At 45.4% G+C, this 19,140-nt stretch overlaps 1 protein-coding gene across 4 annotated transcripts in view; it reads right to left on the bottom strand.

Moving 5' to 3' along the window:
* DOCK11 (dedicator of cytokinesis 11) overlaps positions 1-19,140 on the bottom strand; it is a 201,503-nt gene that overhangs the window by 98,807 nt on the left and 83,556 nt on the right. For all 4 annotated transcript variants that reach the window (XM_030306149.1, XM_030306151.1, XM_030306150.1 and 1 more), the window contains 9 exons: positions 16,768-16,890; positions 15,430-15,512; positions 12,223-12,345; positions 11,946-12,022; positions 9,331-9,515; positions 9,172-9,237; positions 7,370-7,462; positions 4,327-4,450; positions 632-753 (listed from right to left, as the gene is read on the bottom strand). In XM_030306149.1, coding sequence (XP_030162009.1) covers positions 632-753; positions 4,327-4,450; positions 7,370-7,462; positions 9,172-9,237; positions 9,331-9,515; positions 11,946-12,022; positions 12,223-12,345; positions 15,430-15,512; positions 16,768-16,890 — 996 coding nt within the window. The remainder of the gene's footprint in view (positions 1-631; positions 754-4,326; positions 4,451-7,369; positions 7,463-9,171; positions 9,238-9,330; positions 9,516-11,945; positions 12,023-12,222; positions 12,346-15,429; positions 15,513-16,767; positions 16,891-19,140) is intronic.

The following is a 19,140-nucleotide window of genomic DNA, read 5'->3' as shown; positions in this document are numbered from 1 at the left end:
GATCCTAAACCATTTTGAATTTCCAATCTTTGGCAGGCTGACACTTTTATAAATTACAATAAAAATGAACTAGTAACTAAAGGAGTATTTTAAGATGATGTACAAACTTCAAGCCCCAGCTTTTGAAACTTATTAGAATCAACAGACACAAGGTAACCTGGGTCAACTTGCTATCAAAGTTTTACACTGATTTTCCTGACTTATCTTTCTTGTGGACCAGTCCTCAGACCACAGTTTGTGAAGCTATCCTCTAGAATACAGCATTCTACTTTTCATGTTTTTGAGAAAGAGAGAGAGAGAGAGAGAGAGAGAGAGAGAGAGAGAGAGAGAGACAGCGTGAGCCAGTGAGTGAGTGCAGGGAGGGGCAGAGGAAGGGGGGAGGAAGGAAGGATAGAAAGAAAGAGAGAAAGAGGAGAGAGCGAAAGAAAGTGAAAGAGAGAGAGAGGATCTTAAGGAACTTCCATGTTCAGTGCACAGCCCAACTCGAGGCTCGTTGCCACGTCCCTAGGATCGTGACCTAAGCCAAAATCAAGGGTCAGACGCTCACCGACTGTGCCACCCAGGCGCCCCAGCATTCTACTTTTTAAACGCGACATTGTGATTACTTCAACAAAGACAGTTATTCTCCTACCCTTCTTGATTCTGCATCATTCACATTCAAGTAGCCTGGAGGAAGATTGGCTGAAACCGGCAGCTGCTGCTCAAATGTAATGATTCTACCATCCTTCAGCAAAGGTACCCAGGCAAAGCCAACTGCCAACACAATAATCAACCGTGAGAAACGAAATCGCAAATGCAATTAGCTCCACAAATCTCTGACTGCTGGGGAGCAGGGCAGGGTGGCGATGTTTCCTGCGGTGGGGGTGGGGTCCATATGTGGGAGTCCAGGTGTTGGGCGCCCGAATACCCGGGAAGGAACAATGCATTTGGATGGCTTCCTAATCCCAGCCTGGCCACTAATGACTTATTTACTCAATTTCCTGGACTATAAATTGGGAACAACACACAATCTTTCCATCTCATAGTTAGGAGAGAGCAAAGAGAGGTAATAATATACAAAAATACTTTTAAGTTTTTAAAAGTGCATCAGGACCGTTATGTTTACCCTTTGGGGGATAATTTGTGGTAGACTTATTTTTTAATTTTTTAAATGATTATTTATTTTTGAGACAGAGAGAGACAGAGCAAGAGCAGGGGAGGGGCAGAGAGAGAGGGAGACCCAGAAGCCGAAGCAGGCTCCAGGCTCTGAACTGTCAGCACAGAGCCCGACACGGGGCTTGAACTCACAGACTGTGAGATCATGACCTGAGCTGAGGTCGGACGCTTCACCGACTGAGCCACCCAGGCACCCCTAGACTTATTTTTTTTTTTTAAAAGGACTCAGACCTCTCTCATCCATTCTTAGTAGAAGTACAGAGTCTTGTGTCTGGGACAATCTCAGACCACCAGCAGTAAGTTCCAAAGTTTCTGACAGCAATCCAACAGGAGGGGACTACGGAAAAATCAAGGTCACAAGCCAAGGTTGCAGTCCGTATTCATACAAGGCAGTACTCAGTTGGGCGGTTTTCCTGAGTACAGGAGGAGGAAAATGCAGCCAGTGCATAAGTGTTTACAACTTGCATCCACTGAGAGATTTTTCCCAGTCTCTATATTTCTTAACGGTTCTACTCAAGAAAGCCTCTTGGATTTCTATTAAAGAACTCATCATGTTCTAGCTAAACGAGTCAGAGCCATCTGTATTCCTCAGGTTGAACAGTGTCAGTATTTCCATTATAGAGATTACTCTGGGCTTCAAGTGTTTATAACTCGGCGGTAAAAAAGCTTGCTCTGGACCCAGTCCTGGCATACGAGACAGGGTGTTGGCTGGAGAGCACTTTTTAAAGCCGCTGCCTTCTGATTCTTTAAAATTCTTTGCGTGAGCGTGTGTGTGTGTGTGTGTGTGTGTGCGCGTGTGCGCGTGTTTATACTGTGAACACAGAAGTCAACACAAATCTGGTTAGAATGTTTTCATTCACGTGTTTAATTTGGCAAATGCTTTAATTCTTAAAAGAAGACAAATATGTTGCTTTCTCTAAGTAGACTAAATGGCTTTCTCAGACTCTGAAACACGCCCGCAGGGATCTTTACTAGTACAGCTTCAGAAATGGTTTACCCAGAGCTGTTCTCCTATAAAGAACACAGGAAAGTAACATGAGTGCAAGAACCATTCAAAAGGACTCTGTCAGAGTAATTAACCGAAAACTGGACAGGAGACAAAAGGCTTCCAGTCCAGAAAATAGGAAAATCTCTTTCTTGTTCTTGGGCAAAACTTTTCCCCACAGAAATTTGTAGTGAGCTAGAATTCAGATACCATACAATCCATCCGTTGTTTTTTTTTTAAATATAATTTATTGTCAGGTTAGCTAACATACAGTGTATCTAGTATGCTCCTGGTTTCGGGAGTAAATTCCCGTGATTCATCGTTTCCATACAACACCCAGTGCTCATCCCAACAAGTGCCTTCCTCGATGCCCATCACCCATTTTCCCCTCTCCCCGCCTCCCCTATCAATTCATCCGTTTAAAGCGCACAATTCAATGATTTTTAGTCTATTTCAGAAAGCTGGGCATCCACTGCTACTCATTCCAGAACTCTTTCATCACGCCGAAAAGAAACTCCACACCTCTTAGAAGCTACTCCCTATTTTCCCTTCTCCCCAGTCCCTGGCAACCGCTAATCTACTTTCTGTCTCTATGGAATTGCTTAGGCAACACCTTCCGCACGGTGAATTAATCAAAAGCACGACCAAGGGTGTCTCTCAGCGAAAACGCATATAGAGCGCTTGGAAGCTGGAAAGGTACGATGTCAAGCACACGCCATCTGGCCCAAAGGCGTGGAGCCACTTAAGGATGGGCAGGAACACGTGACGAGTGGCCCACAGAATAACCATCTCCTGCTCCACCGAGCACCTTGCCCACTGCTGTCTAGGATGGAAACAAGGAAGTAGCCATTTGTCTTTCAAGAGATGCACGGCCTTGGGTTCCTACTCTTCCGCCAGATTTCTTCTCGACCCTCAAGGTCCCTGCCCTGAACAAACTGCGATTTCTATGGACTTCCCGCAGAACAGCTCTTCCTGGTGTTTACAACCCTTCTGTATTTCCATATTGGTGACAGAATGCAATTAAAATCCACAGCCTGGCATTCAAGGCTTTCCACGATCTGACGCCTCCTTATCAACCCGACATCCTGTGGCTCCCCCTCCCAACACCCTGTGCTCTCGTGGTATTGAACTATGTGTGGTTTCCTGGCCATACCCCTCAACAGTCCGCCTCTCTCTGTACAGGCTGCTCCTTTATCCTCGAATCCGCTACCTTCCTACCATCACTGCATTCTCAATCTCAACCCCGCCCCTCTAAGGCCTCACCCAAACACCATCTCCTCCTGGAAGCCTTCCCAGATTCCCAGCCACTCGTCCCTCCACCAGTTGAAGTAGTAACTCAATATTCTCTGAGATCACATCGTACCACTTTCTCAGTAACTACTTTTGATCTTGTATTGTAGTTGTCCACACAGGTCTCATTTCCCCGGCTAGACCATACGCCCCCTTAAGACGCGATCTATGTTTGGTTCTCCACAGTACCTACTACAATGTCTTTCTTGCACATAATAAACATGCAGACGTAGTTGGTGAACGAACGAATGAATGAATGAATGAGTTTAAGGCCGATCCAGGCCAGCTTGGATCTGAATCCCAGAGCATGCTGACATCTATACAGTGGGGGTGGCACACAATGTTTACAGGGCCCCTATGGTCTCCTAAAGAAGCTTCCTACTGCTTTACCTCCAGCCTTGCCGAATGGGACCAGGACTGGGGCTTCACTACTAGAGTTTATTCCAGTTCATGGCATCTGTTCTGTTCTCACTAGAACCAGGGGGGTCCCCAATCTCCCTCAAGCTCAACAATGTCCCCAGCTCTGGGCTCACCTCCCACTTCCTCAGGGAGCCGAACTGGAAAGTTCTGGTTGCTGGGCCATTCTACATAAGAGAAATAGCACAAATACTGCCTATCACAATATGTGTCCCCGCACGAGAAGCATGACTTTATGTTGTATGTGTCACTTTACGTGACTTCCAGGACTCCAAGCACACAGGCAAGCATTTGTACGCGACATGTGGTAGAAATGGTGGTCGCATGAACATACAATTCATCTCATACCGATGAACCTTTTAACTCCGAAATCTGCTTTTTAAGAAGTGGTTCGCAGACTGAGGAAAAGAGGCCTGTTGCATTCTAGACAATTCCATCTCAAACAGCCGTAGAAAGACACTTTTAAAGAATACACGCACCTGGAGTTTCAACTGTGTCCTGCTTTTTGGTTGTTCCCTTTGTGTTAATTTCACAACTTACATGATAAAACGTGAAGAGCAAATGATGCTTTTGATGCAGGTGAATGGGAAGCTCGATTTTAATCTGCAATGACAGCAAAATCGCACACAGCATTTTGTTTCATTTTTAATTGTCAAGCCGGACTGTCAGACCTTTAGTTCAGTTGCATCGTTACTTTCCCAATGACGTATTTTTTTAAATGACAAGCCAAGTCACCAAATAATAGATACTGTTTAAACATACTTTCAAGGCTTGTCCAGTCCCTTTCAACTTGAAAACAGTATTCTCCTGCGTTGTGAGGGCTGATTTATTACTTTTGCTGGAGAGGTCAGTGGATTCTCCCGGACTGAACTTTGCAGCAGGATTTTCTAAAACACTGGATCAAAACCACAGCCCAGGGATACTATGTAACTCAATCTGCTCCAGTGAATACAATCTATCCAAAATGTGTACTGAATTCGAAAGTCTTCTTTTCTCTAAATTGTTGTCTTCCTTTATGCGAGGGGGGTGGGGTGGGGGGGGTGGATTAAGCTTTGCAAATAAACCTGCAAAAAGTCACTGTGGTATTATGGTATGCACCAATTACAGTTCACATAAATATCTTTTGAAGCAAAATGTAAGTTTACTTAAAGAAATAACAATTGTAGGGGCACCTGGGTGGCTCAGTTGGCTGAGCGTCTGACTCTTGCTTTCGGCTCAGGTCACAGTCTCATGGTTTTGTGGGTTCGAGCCCCACGTCTGGCTCTGCATTGACAGGGCAGAGCCTGTTTGGGATTCTCTCTCTCTCTCTCTCTCTCTCTGCCCATCCCCCACTCACACTGTCTCTGTCTCTCTCTAAATAAATAAATTTTACTTTTATTTTTTTAACATTTATTCATTTTTGAGAGACACAGTGTGAGTAGGGAAGGGGAGAGAGAGCAAGACACAGAATGTGAAGCAGGCTCCAGCTGCCAGCACAGAGCCTGACACGGGGCTTGAACTCACAAACCATGAGATCACAACCTGAGCTGAAGTCAGAGGCTTAACCAACTGAGCCACCCAGGTGCACCTATAAATAAATTTTAAAAAAAAGAAAGAGGGGCGCCTGGGTGGTGCAGTCGGTTAAGCGTCCGACTTCAGCCAGGTCACGATCTCGCGGTCCGTGAGTTCGAGCCCCGCGTCAGGCTCTGGGCTGATGGCTCAGGGCCTGGAGCCTGTTTCCGATTCTGTGTCTCCCTCTCTCTCTGCCCCTCCCCTGTTCATGCTCTGTCTCTCTCTGTCCCAAAAATAAATAAACGTTGAAAAAAAAAAAAAAAGAAAGAAAGAAAGAACAATTGTCACCCTTGACACGTGAATTTAATCCTAAAAATGAATACTCTTTTCTTAAGATTTATTTTATTTTTAGAGAGAGAGAGAGCGAGCGAGCACCATGAGTGAGGGAGAGGGGCAGAGAGTGAGAGGGAGAAAGCATCTTAAGCAAGTTCCATGCTCAGTGTAGGGTCCGATCCCATGACCTTGGGATCGTGACCTGAGCCAAAATCAAGAGTCAGACGGTCAACCGACTGAGCCACCCAGGCGCCCTTTCAAATGAAGACTTTAATACAAACCCCCAACCTCAAGTGATTTTCCAATCAGGACCCAACCAAATATGTGCAAAGCCTCCCAGGAGTATGTCGGCGACAAATTACGGGTTAACTGATTCGACGCACGTGCATTTACCTGCACAGAACACATGCAATGTCCCTCTCCCTCTCCCTCTCCCGGTCCTGGTCAAGACAGACTGGATGACTGAAAAGCCTACTTCTTTCTGGCATCCTAAAAATAACGTGGATTACTTCTACCTGATCAAGTTTTCTGCAGCGACTGGCGTTGATTACAGAGGGGGCCAAATTAAAACAGCTCGGGGTGGGACATCTGGCCGAATTATCATTCATGCAAGGCGTGGTTTTGGCGTTAGAACTGATTTCTGTCATAGGTAGATGTCGCCAGAGCGTGCCTATTCACAGCGTCCACGCCATCTGGGTATCTAATGGTCTGTTGCACATAAATACGGGCCTCCCCTCTCCCTGGGGGGCTAACCCACAAAGCCGCCGCCTGTATCCAGGTTCGTGGAGACACGTAGGAGTCAAATCCAGTCTGCAGATTTGGATAAGCCAGGGACATGCCGACTAGAAGAGGCTGTGACAGAGACACTAAGGGAGACTCTGGGAGGTACACAGAGATGTAGAGGTGGAGAAGGAAAGAGAGACAGAGACAGGGCCGGAGAGGTAGTCTGGGGAGCGGGGCACAGAGCCTGGGAGACGGTATAGGTCCCACTGTCTACACTGTATTGAGGCATTAGAGCAGCCAGCGGGATTCTGGTGGCCCTCAAGTGTTGCTGTGTCTCCCAAAGCCTTTCACTTACAGAGAGGCTGCACCCCCAACCCCATGCAAAACCACAGGAAGAAAAATCTAGAAGGGCCTTGAACAAAATCTGTTCTGAATTTCTTATTTTATTTTTGTAAGTTTATTTATTTCTTCTGAGAGAAAGGAGGGGCAGAGAGAGGGAGAGACAGAATCCCAAGCAGGCTCCGCACTGTTAGCACAGAGCCTGAGACGGGGCTCGAACCCACGAACCGTGAGACCATGACCTGAGCCGAGATCAAGAGTCATACACTTACCCGACTGAGCCACCCAGGTGCCCCTGAATTTCTTATTTTAAAGCTGAGGCAATGGAGACTCAGAAAAGGGAAGTGACTTGTTCAAGGTCATGGAGCCAGTTGTTGTCAAAGCCAGGGCCACGATCCTAGCTCTAGTCTCGTGTTTGCTTCCTACATCGTTACCTTGCGCCAGAGTCCCTTCAAATTTGCGGGCAAATCTTCTACCGTCATCAAAGGGCACCAAGCAGGCAGTGGCCCTTCATCTTGGTGTGACACTTTCTATTTTCATAGGACAAGGGATTGCAACGGCAGATAAGATGATGGAAATGAAAAAAAAGAAGAGCCACCACCGTGTTTTATAAACATCAGAAAAATGCATTCTTACCTCATCATAGAACTCTGGATTTTGGTTGTGATGGGAGACAACAGCGTAAGCATTTGTGGTAAAAACAGATCCTGCAGGTTTTCCATAAATACACTGCAAAAGAAGGAAACCGAGTCACCAATCTCGGTGAGAAGGTCTTTAAACATAATGCAATGGAACCACATCCAGTCAGAGGCATCTGTGAGCACAAGGCCACGGCCAAGCCCACTCAGTTTTCACCGTGAACTTGTAAACTCCGAATCATTTATCCGCACTCCAGCGATCACCCCCAGACATCACCTAACTTGGCTGCATGGGTGCTTCCGGATTTCCGGCCATCAAAGAAACGCACTTCCAAATTCGTCGATGGCAAGGAGTCAAATATGGCTAATCATGTGGAAAGGAAACACTCTGAAACCAGATCTGGAAAGCTTACATTCTCTGATGCTACTTGCTATCTTAACTGAAGAGGCTCCCCCTAAGCCAGTTAGCAGTATTTGCTGAATGCTCCTTGTGTGGTGGGCAAGGTGAGGGGTTAGAACACACACACACACACACACACACACACACACACTAGCAGATACATGAGGCTACAGACGAGCTCACTGTTCTCTCACTTTATGAGCCACATTTTAAAAGTCACCAGCTTTCTGTTATACCAATAAAATAAATGCGAGGCTTTCTACGGTTCCACGAAAAGATCAAATTTCATTTCTGGTGTGAGTTTTTCACTTCCATAGGGCCTAACTGCTTCACCCTGTCACTTCAGAGCCAGCCTCTAGGCCAGCTATGAAATGAAATTGAGACCCCGTGTGAATGCATTGCCAATTCTCCTTTAAACACGGTTGGGAAGGCGATTTGCAGGAACTGCCGAGAGGTAAGGTAAGAATCTTGAAGTGTACGAAAGGATATTGCATGGGGGAGAAAAGGAATAGTTATTCTCATCTGCAGTGAAAGGAAAATCAGAGAAAATATACCTAATTTGAGCCAGCGAATTCTTAACCTAGGTTTCTGGGGGGGGGGGGGGGCGGGGGGGGAACGACCCAAAAACAAAAAACCCACAAGAAAACAAAAAAACGCACAAAACAAAAAACAAGAACAACAAAAACCACCTCTTTTCAAAGGCAGGGGTTATTAAACATTCAACGACTTAGGGGCCTCCAGCCTCTTTCCCCAGGAGGGTTGAGTCGAAGCCTAGCCATCCATCTGTCTGATTTAGGCTCAAGCTAGAGAAGCAGGGAGCCAGATAAACAATTCGTGACGGCTAGATGTTCTCAGACTTCTCTCTCAGGCCTCTGATGAATGTGCTAAAGAGTGAAAACGTAAAGGCGCTATGAAGTGATAGGTATTTAAGGATTGCTCTGTCAGATAATACGGAGGCACCATTTGGCCGGTCACAGAGAAGAAGTCCTATCTCAGATCAAAGCACTCATGCTGTGCTTCTGTTTGCTCAAAGACTGTTCAGGTTTCAAGGAGAAAGGAGTTTATAGTCCCCTGATGATACCATTATAAACTGTCAGGTCATAGGAGAAAATGACCTTGTGATTGCACATCAGAGCCATGAAAAATCAAAGTGGAGCAAAGGCAAAAACCTGGTATATGAAGCTTCCCCCGTTTTTCAAAGCTACATATGCTCCTACCTCGTTTTGTTATTTCTTAATATTTAATCCTCGCAGTCAAGGTGCGAGGGCAGAAAAGGCAATACTACTTTTGTCACGTTAGCACATTTTCCTTATGGCGCTTAAACGAATTAAACTTAGCCACCAAGTACCATGGTCTTTATCATTCCTAAAAGTGCACGCTTATCAAGATCGTGAACAAACCTTTAGAGCGCGAGCGTCGCTTTCATCTGAATCCCGGAATTCTACACAGACTGCGATGTTCCTCGCCTAGAAAGGATTAATCATTCAAAATGAGTCCTGGAACCGGAGAACGGTAAATAACATGTTACACTCCAAAATGTATAGTTCACGCTGCGTTACCTTGGCAAATGTCTTCTGGCTATCATATTTTAATTGCAAGGGATAGACATACAGATGGTTTTTATAAACAGTAAACGGATAACAATATTTTGTCATTTCTGGAACAAACTCTTCGACCTCCACGGTAATATTTTGACAATTCTTTTCGAAAGGCTTCAGGGGCACATATGAGGAAGTAATGCAATCTGTATCGGAAAAAAAAAAAAAAAAAAAGAAAACAGGCAAAGAGAAAACAACTGAGATGACGGACACATTACTGCATTGATAAAAATATACGTGGACTGTGTTCCCAAAGAGCGATTTAACAGATTTCTGAGCGGCTGACAAAAGTCCTACAACCACTGTAAGAACACAGAAGGACAAGATGGCATAGCCTGGGCCTGATTTGAGTGGAACCATCCAAACCAGACACGGATTGCTAGTTCCTTCTCAATGTGGAATGATTTGCCAAATATAACACATCATAATTTTGACAAATTTAACTCTGCAGAGAAATCCATTACATTTCTCCTCCTATGGCTGCAATTTAGCTTTCACTGCAAATTTTTATTGGTATCGGGGAACTAACAGCAAATGTAGGTCTCCAATTAGCTCATGGATAGTCACTCTGAAAAACTTGGTGCAGGTGCAATTTTCACCCAGGAAATAACGGAGGCCTTTGGAAACAACAGATCTTGGGATGTGCTACCAGTGATCAATTCAACACTCCCGAAGGTGAAATACCCAAAGGCTCAGAAAAGGGCGGCAGCCTGGGTTACTGAAGTAGCCATCACGGGGCACCCGGGTGGCTCAATACGCTAGGCATCCAGCTGTGGCTCAGGTCATGATCTCGCGGTTCGTGAGTTCGAGCCCCACGTCGGGCTCTGTGCTGACAGCTCGGAGCCTGGAGCCTGCTTCGGATTCTGTGTCTCCCTCTCTCTCTGCCCCTTCCCTGCTCATGCTCTCTCTCTCTCTCTCTCTCAAAAATAAATAAACGTTTAAACAAAAATTGAAGTAGCCATCAGAATAGAGGGGATTCATATACTGACGGAGTCCTAAGATGGTTTCTCCTTGCTGCACAGAGGTATTGACAGAGCAGGGAGACCCAGGAAGAGTCATAGATGATGAGGGTATGGTTTCCTCCAATTACTGTGATACTTACAACAGACTCTCTGGAGATACAGAAGAAAGGCACACAGAAACAAGTGACCACTCTACTATCCCAAGATAACTACTGTTAGTATTTTGGCGTATTTTCTTCTAGTCTCCTCTCCATGCATGTTCTGTATAATAATACAAAAAATCCTACTGTATGTACAGAACTTTACCCTGGGATATTTTTAGCATTTGATGTACCGTTTTGTCCAGTGAGTTCTTTATAAACATCATTTCTCTGGGCTACATAAAGTCTCCTGGTATAGGTGGACCGTAACTGCCTTAACCACACTGACAGTGCTGGACTCTTAGGTTGTTTCCAATTTCCCTCCAATATAAACAACACGGAAAAGAACACCTAAGAGTACAGTGGTTTATGTTTTCAGTTCCAGAGCCGAAGGAAGGCCCCTGTTGGCCCCCCTTCCTAACGCAGTCCGCCCCAATCACAGATTCGAGTCGCTCGTTTGTTTTCTTACTTAGTGTCAGTCACTCCTTCTAGACTTTAATCCCCATAATTGCAAGGCATCTTGTAGCTATGCAATAAGTGTTTATTCAATAAATGCTGATTCAGTGAATGAATGGATAGATAGCAGCTCAGAATCAAAATGCCTTAGTTACGGACATCGGTGAATGTCGATTGCCTCCTGTACTCCTGTACTCCTGCACACTGTAGTCCTCCTCACGGTAGGTGAGGGTGCCTGGCTAAAACCTAGCCAGCATTAGATAGTCTCACGTTAAATATTCTCGTAAATTTGACAGAGGAGCAAAAGCATCTTGCGATTTTCATTTGCATTCGGGGCATTAGTACTAAGATTTGAACATTTTCCCGGTTCTTATTTAGCCACTCCATTTTATTTCTTACCAAGTGCCTTTTCTGTCTTCTGTCCATTTTTCTCCCGAGATCTGAAATTGCTGGCTTTAGAGAGGAAAAGAAACTCTCCTCCTTTTGGATCCCTTCGTTGGGGACACTTATCCAAGGCACAGAACAGAAACTGACTAGGGAATACTCACAACATTATATATTATATATGAAACTGCATCTGACAAAATCAACTTCATCCTCTTCCGAATCTGTTAACTGTCCACTATGTGTACTGGATGGACTAGTGTCCCTCCCAAAATTCATGGCCACCAGAACCTCAGAATGTGACTTTATTTGGAAATAGGGTCTCTGCAGATGTCATTAGTTGAGATGAGGGCATACTGAATTAGGGCAGGCCCTACATCCCCTGACTGGTGATTCTTCCTTAGAGCATTCAGGGGGAACACAGCCCTGCTGATGCCTTGACTTTGACATCTAGCCTCCAGAACCTGGAGAGAATAAATCTGTCGTCTTAAGCCACCCAGTTTGTAGTTTTTTATTACAGCAGCCCCAGGAACTTAATGCACCACGTAAACCTTAAGAAATATATTGAAAAGACAAAAACCCTGAGATTCAAACATAGCCCTTTAAGGTTTATTTGTAACATGTGAATTCTTACTTGATAAATCCACAGGAACACATTCTACCGTGACGTTTAGCTGCCCAGGAATAATCTGCAATTTAGTCTTCTCCGGCCTAGGGGAAAAATGAGAATATTTTATACTTAAGATCTATGATTACGGAATGCACCGGTTGCCCTATATGCAAACTTCCAAATGCTTCCAAATGCAAAAATGCTCCAAAGCATTCAGCTTCTCCCATATATGACTCACATTTACCACTTTAAGAAATTATGATCCAACTATTGTATTGATTTACTACAATAACACACTTACTTCTTGTATTCTGAGAGTAACTTGAGAATGTCTTCATTTGAAAGCTTGCTACTGTCTTGTTTATACAAAGGAGAAAACCTCCCATCCAGATCCAGAGAACCTTGAGTATCTTTGAAAATGGGTCTAAAACAGCAAAAGAATTTTTTTTTTTTTTAATTCTGAAGTACTGAGAAACGAAGAGACACTTAATGCTGGTATGTGTACAAAATGGTAAAACTACTTCGGAAACTCGCTCGGCCATTTCTCATGAAGTTGAGCACACACCTGCCCTCTGATCCTGCCATGCCGCTACTCTGGGCATATTTCCGCATGGTGCATGAATGTTCAGAGCAGATGTATTTGTTATAGCCCCAAAAGGAAACGGTCCAGAGAGTCATCCACAAGCGAATGGCTAAACGGTGGGGTATTCATACAAGAAACCAAACGCAAGAGTACATTCTGCACGACTCCGTTTGCGTGAAGGTCTCGAGTAGAAAAAAAGCCCTCGGTAGTGATAACCATCGGTCGATGGCTGACTGGTGGGAGTGGGATGACAGACCGGACAGGGGTGTGAGGAAACTTTCTGAAATGATGGACACGTTCTAGACCTTGGTTGGAGCAGTAGTTACAGGACGGTAAACACGTGTGAAAATTCATCAAGTTGGATATATAAAATGTGTGCCTTGGAATCAAAGGTAAAGAGTATCTCAAAGTTGAGGACCGTTAAATTCGATCTTTGGGGCACCTCTGTTAGGCATCCGACTCTTGATTTCAGTTCAGGTCATGATCTCCCGGTTCGTGAGTTCAAGCCCCTCATCGGGCTCTGTGCTGACAGCCCAGCCTGGAGCCTGCTTGCGATGCCCTGTCTCCCTCGCTCTCCCTCACTCTCTGCTTCCCACTCCCCGCCCCCCACCAAGGCTCATGCTGTCGCTCTTAAAATAAATAAACATTTAAAAAAAAAAAAAACTAGATCTTTAAGATCTATTTACAAAGTTTACAAAAGGTCTATAGAGTTTGTAAGCAGTGACTTACTACTAAAATGAAAAGTAATGTACAAGCACCCAGCCCGACTGAAGCAGCCCTAACCAGAAACATAATTCCCCTTGGCAGAGCCTCTGAAGATTCGGTTCTAGGCATTAACTACTGTTCCTACTTCTAAGCATACCTCCTTTATTTTCAGTAAACAGGGCTTTATCATATATTGTTAAAATCCCAGGCAAGCCTTTAGAGTGAGTCTTTGCTGCTGTTGACAAGCAAAACAATTCCAGAAGGAAAAAAGAGGGTCATTCCTCATCAGAACTGGGGATCAGAGCTCCCAACTTTGAAGACTTTTGAATTAATTTTCCTCCTGACAAAACGGCATCAAACGGCCGGAGTGGGCGGAGGTCACGGGCCGTGGGTGCTGAGTCCTACTCTGCTACATGCTGTGGGAAGCCGGACAAGGATTTTTCGGTAATTTTTTTTTAAAATCCTTATTTATTTTTGAGAGAGAGAGAGAGAGAGAGACACAGTGTGAACAGGGGAAGGAGCTGAGAGAGGGAGATGCAGAATCCGAAGCAGGTTCCAGGCTCCGAGCCGTCAGCACAGAGCCCGACGCGGGGTTCAAACTCACGGACCGCGAGATCACGACCCGAGCCGAAGTCGGACGCTTAACCGAATGAGCCATCCAGGTGCCCCAAGGGTTTTTTGGGGGGTTTTTTTTTGTTTGTTTTTTTTCAGTTCTATGCCCGAATTTCCTCATCTCCAGGGTAGGAATAACAGTACCCCCCTCTTAGGAAGGTGCACGTTAAGCACTTAGACCACTGTCTTGTGCAGGGTTAACGCCTAACTATAAATACTAACCACGGCAGCAAGTGACTTCTCAGGCTGCAGCACCACTAAGGACGTGCAGATTTACAAGCCATGCTTCACCTTCTATAATGCCTAAATAGACCCACAACCTCTGCTCCTCTTCGCCATTCACCTAACCTCGGCTGTCATTTTTTCTTCACCAGTCTGCGCAGCAAGGACCATGTGCCTTTTCGTCTACCGACACGCAAAACGTTTTGAAACCTTCCCCAAAATGAAGCGATTATAAATAGCGACAGAAGGGTTAATTAACTTAGAATCTCCTACCCTTCTGCTACTTCCCAACACCCACTGAACATAATTGATTGAATTATTCAGAACACGGTGCCCTTCCCTTCCCCCAGAAGTTCCAGGGAGCTGTACAGGCTGTACCTCAAACAAGCCAGTGAACTTGTATTTCAAAGGGGGGATAAGCAACAAACACATGTGAAATCGTCACTGTACGTAGACTTGGAAGATGTGGGGGGAAAACTAATGTGACCTCCCATACGACAGAAGGTATAGATAACGTGCTTTCAGATACACTACCCGTGAAGAGCCAGAAAAGCAAGTCGATTCATTAATTACACACTTGCACTTAACCGCATTCTCTTGCCTTCTGATTTTTAGTACGTTTTCCAGAAATACCCCAGGATAGCTTTTCGAAGCCTAAACCTAGCCAACTGTGAAATAGTGGGCACGCCGTACAAAATTCCCTACAATTGCTGGTTTTCTGGGGCAAACAATTCCCTTAGTTTAGCAAATAAGTTCTGCTTTGAAATGCAATAAATAATAAATAATAAATAAATAAATAAATAAATAATAAGTGGGGTCCGTCAGCTCAGGAACCCCAGCCAAAGAAGATTTCCCTGAGGCACGGACGTATGAAGAAACGAGAGGGTCTTGAATGCACGGCGAATTTTAAGAGAAAGAGTTCGTATATCCTGTTATGGATTTCACGTTTGCGCCCTCCCGCCCAAGTTCCCATGGTGGAAACCGAAAGCCCAAGGTGATGGGTACTAGGAGGAGGGGCCCGGGGCAGGTGATGAGGTCCGAGGGCGGAGCCCTCGTGAATAGGATTAGCACCCTTAGAAAAGACCAGAAAGCAAGCTCGCTTCCTTTCCGCTACGGCAAGACAAAGGAGAAGTCGGCTGTCCGCACCTTCATCTCAGACTCCCAGCCTCCAGCACCGTGAGAGAGAAATGTTTTGTTGCTGAAGCCTACTGTCGGTCTCCAATGATTTGTCATCGCAGCCCCGGACGGATGAAGGACACACCATGAGCGTCCCGAGACAGAACCGGGTTGGCAGAGACCAACTGCTAAATGCCGCCGGCAAGGACCACAACCCTGAACTTTACACAGGAGGGCGAACAGAAAGGTCAGGATTATATGTGCACAAACCTGGCAGCCCAAGCAAAGGGCATTCTGTACTGTCCGAGGCGGCTACATACTTGCTTTGCTGTCCTGTGCACCTTCTGCGCCGTCTAAGGTCAGAAATAAGAAGAAACGCTCATATTTGTTGAAACTACCAGAGACTCGCCGCGAAAAATCACACACCCCCCCCCCACCCCCGCTTACTGGTGGAAAACATCAAAGTCCAGCCAAAGAGATAAGGAAGGTGCTACAAATAAGACACAACACGCGTCACAATGCTACCCACCTTCCAGGACCAACGTTTTCTTAAAAGTTTTGTGTTTTCTCATTGGATGGAAATAGATGTAGGGCACATTTTGTACCAAAGACCCGTAGTGGGGAAATTCTGAGCAGGTCTAATGTGTGTTTCCTTTCACACACGAGCAGGCAGACATTCATTATTCTTGGGAGAAGTTTGTTCTCAATACAGTTGACCTTTCTACTCCCAAGATAAAAGCCGAGTGACCAAGAGTCAATGCAATCAGTTTAGTTAGGCAAGGAGCTGCTGTTTGCACAGGCACTAGGAGATGACAAAAGATTAACGGCCCATAGAGTCTCAACAGGCTGTGAAATGCTGGAGACTCCCCCCCACCCCCAAACACACAAATTAGCACAGCTAATGAGCTGTGCCATGAACGCTTCCCCTCTCTGGGCCTCCGTTTTCTCATTTATAAAATGAGGGGAAAGGACCACGTCGCCGATTGCCAAAGTGCGGATTTCGTGATCCAGACATTTGGATGATTACATGCCATCCGAAGACACCCAGCAGTAAAAACCATCGCTACCGTTTCAAATGCCAACATTTCACGAAAAGACTCATCGGCGTGATGTTTCAAACGTAGGAAGAACAAAAATCTCAGAATAAAGGGCAGCCCCTCGAACTGAATACATTCAGCTTCCTGCGTTGAACTCCTTCTCCTGTCTTTCTTTTCGTATCACAGACAGGAGGAAATTTCAGTGCGTTTGGGAACTGCGGGGCCGGACTTCCCAGCTCTGACATTCTAGGGCTGTATGTGAGGGCTGGAAATAAAGAACAGCTATCGCCAAGGATACGGCGTCAATGAACAGATGTCGCCTAAAAGCCTTTAGCTCTTACTTTGATAAGCAACCAGAAATCAGACTGTCAAGTAAACAGAACATAAAACGGACAAAAGTCACGTTCAAGCTTAGCATGCATACTCACATAGCATACAGTATTTCCAGAACATACTGTGTATTGAGAGAATGAGGTTTTCTTGAGGGTTCGTTAACAATACCGTTAAAAACACCAGTAAAACGCAATTTTTATATTAGGCTGAAACACTCGCAAACGATCTTTATAAATACCTTTGCTGGGTCTGAATTTTTGATGTAGGGTTCTGCACAGTGTGTAATGTTTCCCTGGAGCACCTTTTCAATTCTCGCAACTAGAAAAATTTCAGGATGTGGATTCGTCACCGAGAAAATTCCCTGGGGGAAAAAAATGGCTTCCATTAGATGTTTTTATGTAACTTCATACATATAGTTGCGTGGCTAATGGTTCCTAGTAGTGTGTTTAGCATAGCATGTTGACATCCAACACAGGGTCGTGTCCAGGACCCTGAAAATAGACAGCGTTTCCTTTCATACAGTTTCTAAAACTGCCAATACTTCTTTCAAAACAGATTTTCTATTTTTAAATTTTTTTTAATGTTTGTTTATTTTGAGAGAGAGAGGGGGCACAAGTGGGGGAGAGGGAGAGAGAGGGAGTGAAAATTCCAAACAGGCTCCGCGCTGCCAGCACAGAGCCCGATGCGGGGCTCAGACTCACGGACCGTGTGAGATCGTGACCTGAGCCGAGATCAAGAGTCAGACGCTTGGGGACCTGGTTCAGTCGGTTAAGCGTCCGACTTCAGCTCAGGTCATGATCTCGCGGTTCGTGAGTTCGAGCCCTGCGTCGGGCTCTGTGCTGATGGCTCGGAGCCTGGAGCCTGCTTCCAATTCTGGGTCTCCCTCTCTCTCTGCCCCTCCCCCCTCATGCTCTGTCTCTCTCTCTCTCTCTCCCCAAAATAAACATGAAAAAAATTTTTAAAAGAGTTGGATGCTTAACAGACCGCACCACCCAGGCACCCTCAGGTTTTCTATTTTGTCACCAACTTCACATCTAGTAGTCCCTGAGGGGCAGCTGTCACCATTGTGGCTTAGCCTCTTGTGTCTGGCTGTGTCTGCAAGGTACATTCTTCGGCCTAATTAAGACAGCGCATATTGTTCGGCTTCGTCGGCATGTGCTAAAATAGTGTGCACTTCTCAAGTGGAACTGGATATGCCTTTTCAAAAGTAGCTGTGCGTAACTCCAGAGCAATTCATTCACAATTAATACTAATTGCAGCTGAGAGGAAGAAAATAAAATACTTCACTGCAGTTAAAGAGCTCCAGCTTTCAATGTGGGGACAGAGGATCCAAAATGTCGTTTTCTCCTGCACGCTCCATTTGAGGACACGAATGCAGACGCGACCAAAGTTACGTACGTTTTCTTTTTTCTTTTTAATTTTTTTTAATGTTTATTTTTGAGAGACAGAGAGAGAGCATGAGCAGGGGAGGCGCAGAGAGAGAGGGAGACACAATCTGAAGCAGGCTCCAGGCTCCGAGCTGTCAGCACAGAGCCCGACGTGGGGCTCGAACCCACGGACCGTGAGATCATGACCTGAGCCGAAGTCAGAGGCTCAACCAGCTGAGCCACCCAGGCGCCCCTTACGTTTCCTATGAATACATGTGAAACGACCATGTCATCCGCTGTCCAGCTCAGCTCCTTCCAAATACATTATCTGCCAAACAGCCTGTTAGTTGGTTATGTCTGTTGTTCCAAGGAGCGCCGCGCAAATGAATTCAAATGGAAAAAGCCATCATTGGGACTCTACCAAGTTTTATTTTGCTACTTGGTATGTTACCAACTGTGTTAAGATCATGCGTTCCAGTTTTCAAAACATCTCAGACACATTATCTCATCTGCTCTGGAGAGAACACTCTACAGCATACAGCAAAGAGGAGAAAACTCAGTGTAAGACCCCCAGTCATTCCCCCGCAAATCCAACGACTTGTAAGGACCCTAAGAACGGCAGATTCACCTTTGAATTCCCAAGCCTCGAGCAGGGAAGGAAGTGGTTAAAAACTGCTTGGGAGTCAAATATCCTGGGTTGAAATTCTGGCTCCACCATTTATAGGTTTAGGCAAGTTGGGGCGCCTGGGTGGCGCAGTCGGTTAAGCGGCTGACTTCAGCCAGGTCACGATCTCGCGGTCTGGGAGTTCGAGCCCCGCGTCGGGCTCTGGGCTGATGGCTCGGAGCCTGGAGCCTGTTTCCGATTCTGTGTCTCCCTCTCTCTCTGCCCCTCCCCCGTTCATGCTTTGTCTCTCTCTGTCCCAAAAATAAATAAATGTTGAAAAAAAAAAATTTATAGGTTTAGGCAAGTCACGTCCTGTGTCTATGCCTCGGGTTTCTCATCTGCAAAATGGGGACAAGGATGGTAATAGCTATTCCAAAGATTTCCTGTATGGTTTCCACGTACTGCACGTTAGGTACCCAGTCACTACTAAAGTGGCCCAAAGCACTGCAAGGTCACAGAACTTGGTTTCTTTTTTTTTTTTTAATTTTTAATTTAATTCATTTTGAAAGGGAGAACACGAGCAGGGGAGGGGCAGAGAGAGAGAGAGAGAGAGAGAGGGAGAGACAGAATCCCAAGCAGG

This window comes from Lynx canadensis, chromosome X, assembly GCF_007474595.2.
Source record: "Lynx canadensis isolate LIC74 chromosome X, mLynCan4.pri.v2, whole genome shotgun sequence".
NCBI lineage: Eukaryota > Metazoa > Chordata > Mammalia > Carnivora > Felidae > Lynx > Lynx canadensis.
The sequence above is the reverse complement of the archived record's forward strand: the minus strand, read 5'-3'. Positions and strand labels throughout refer to the sequence as shown.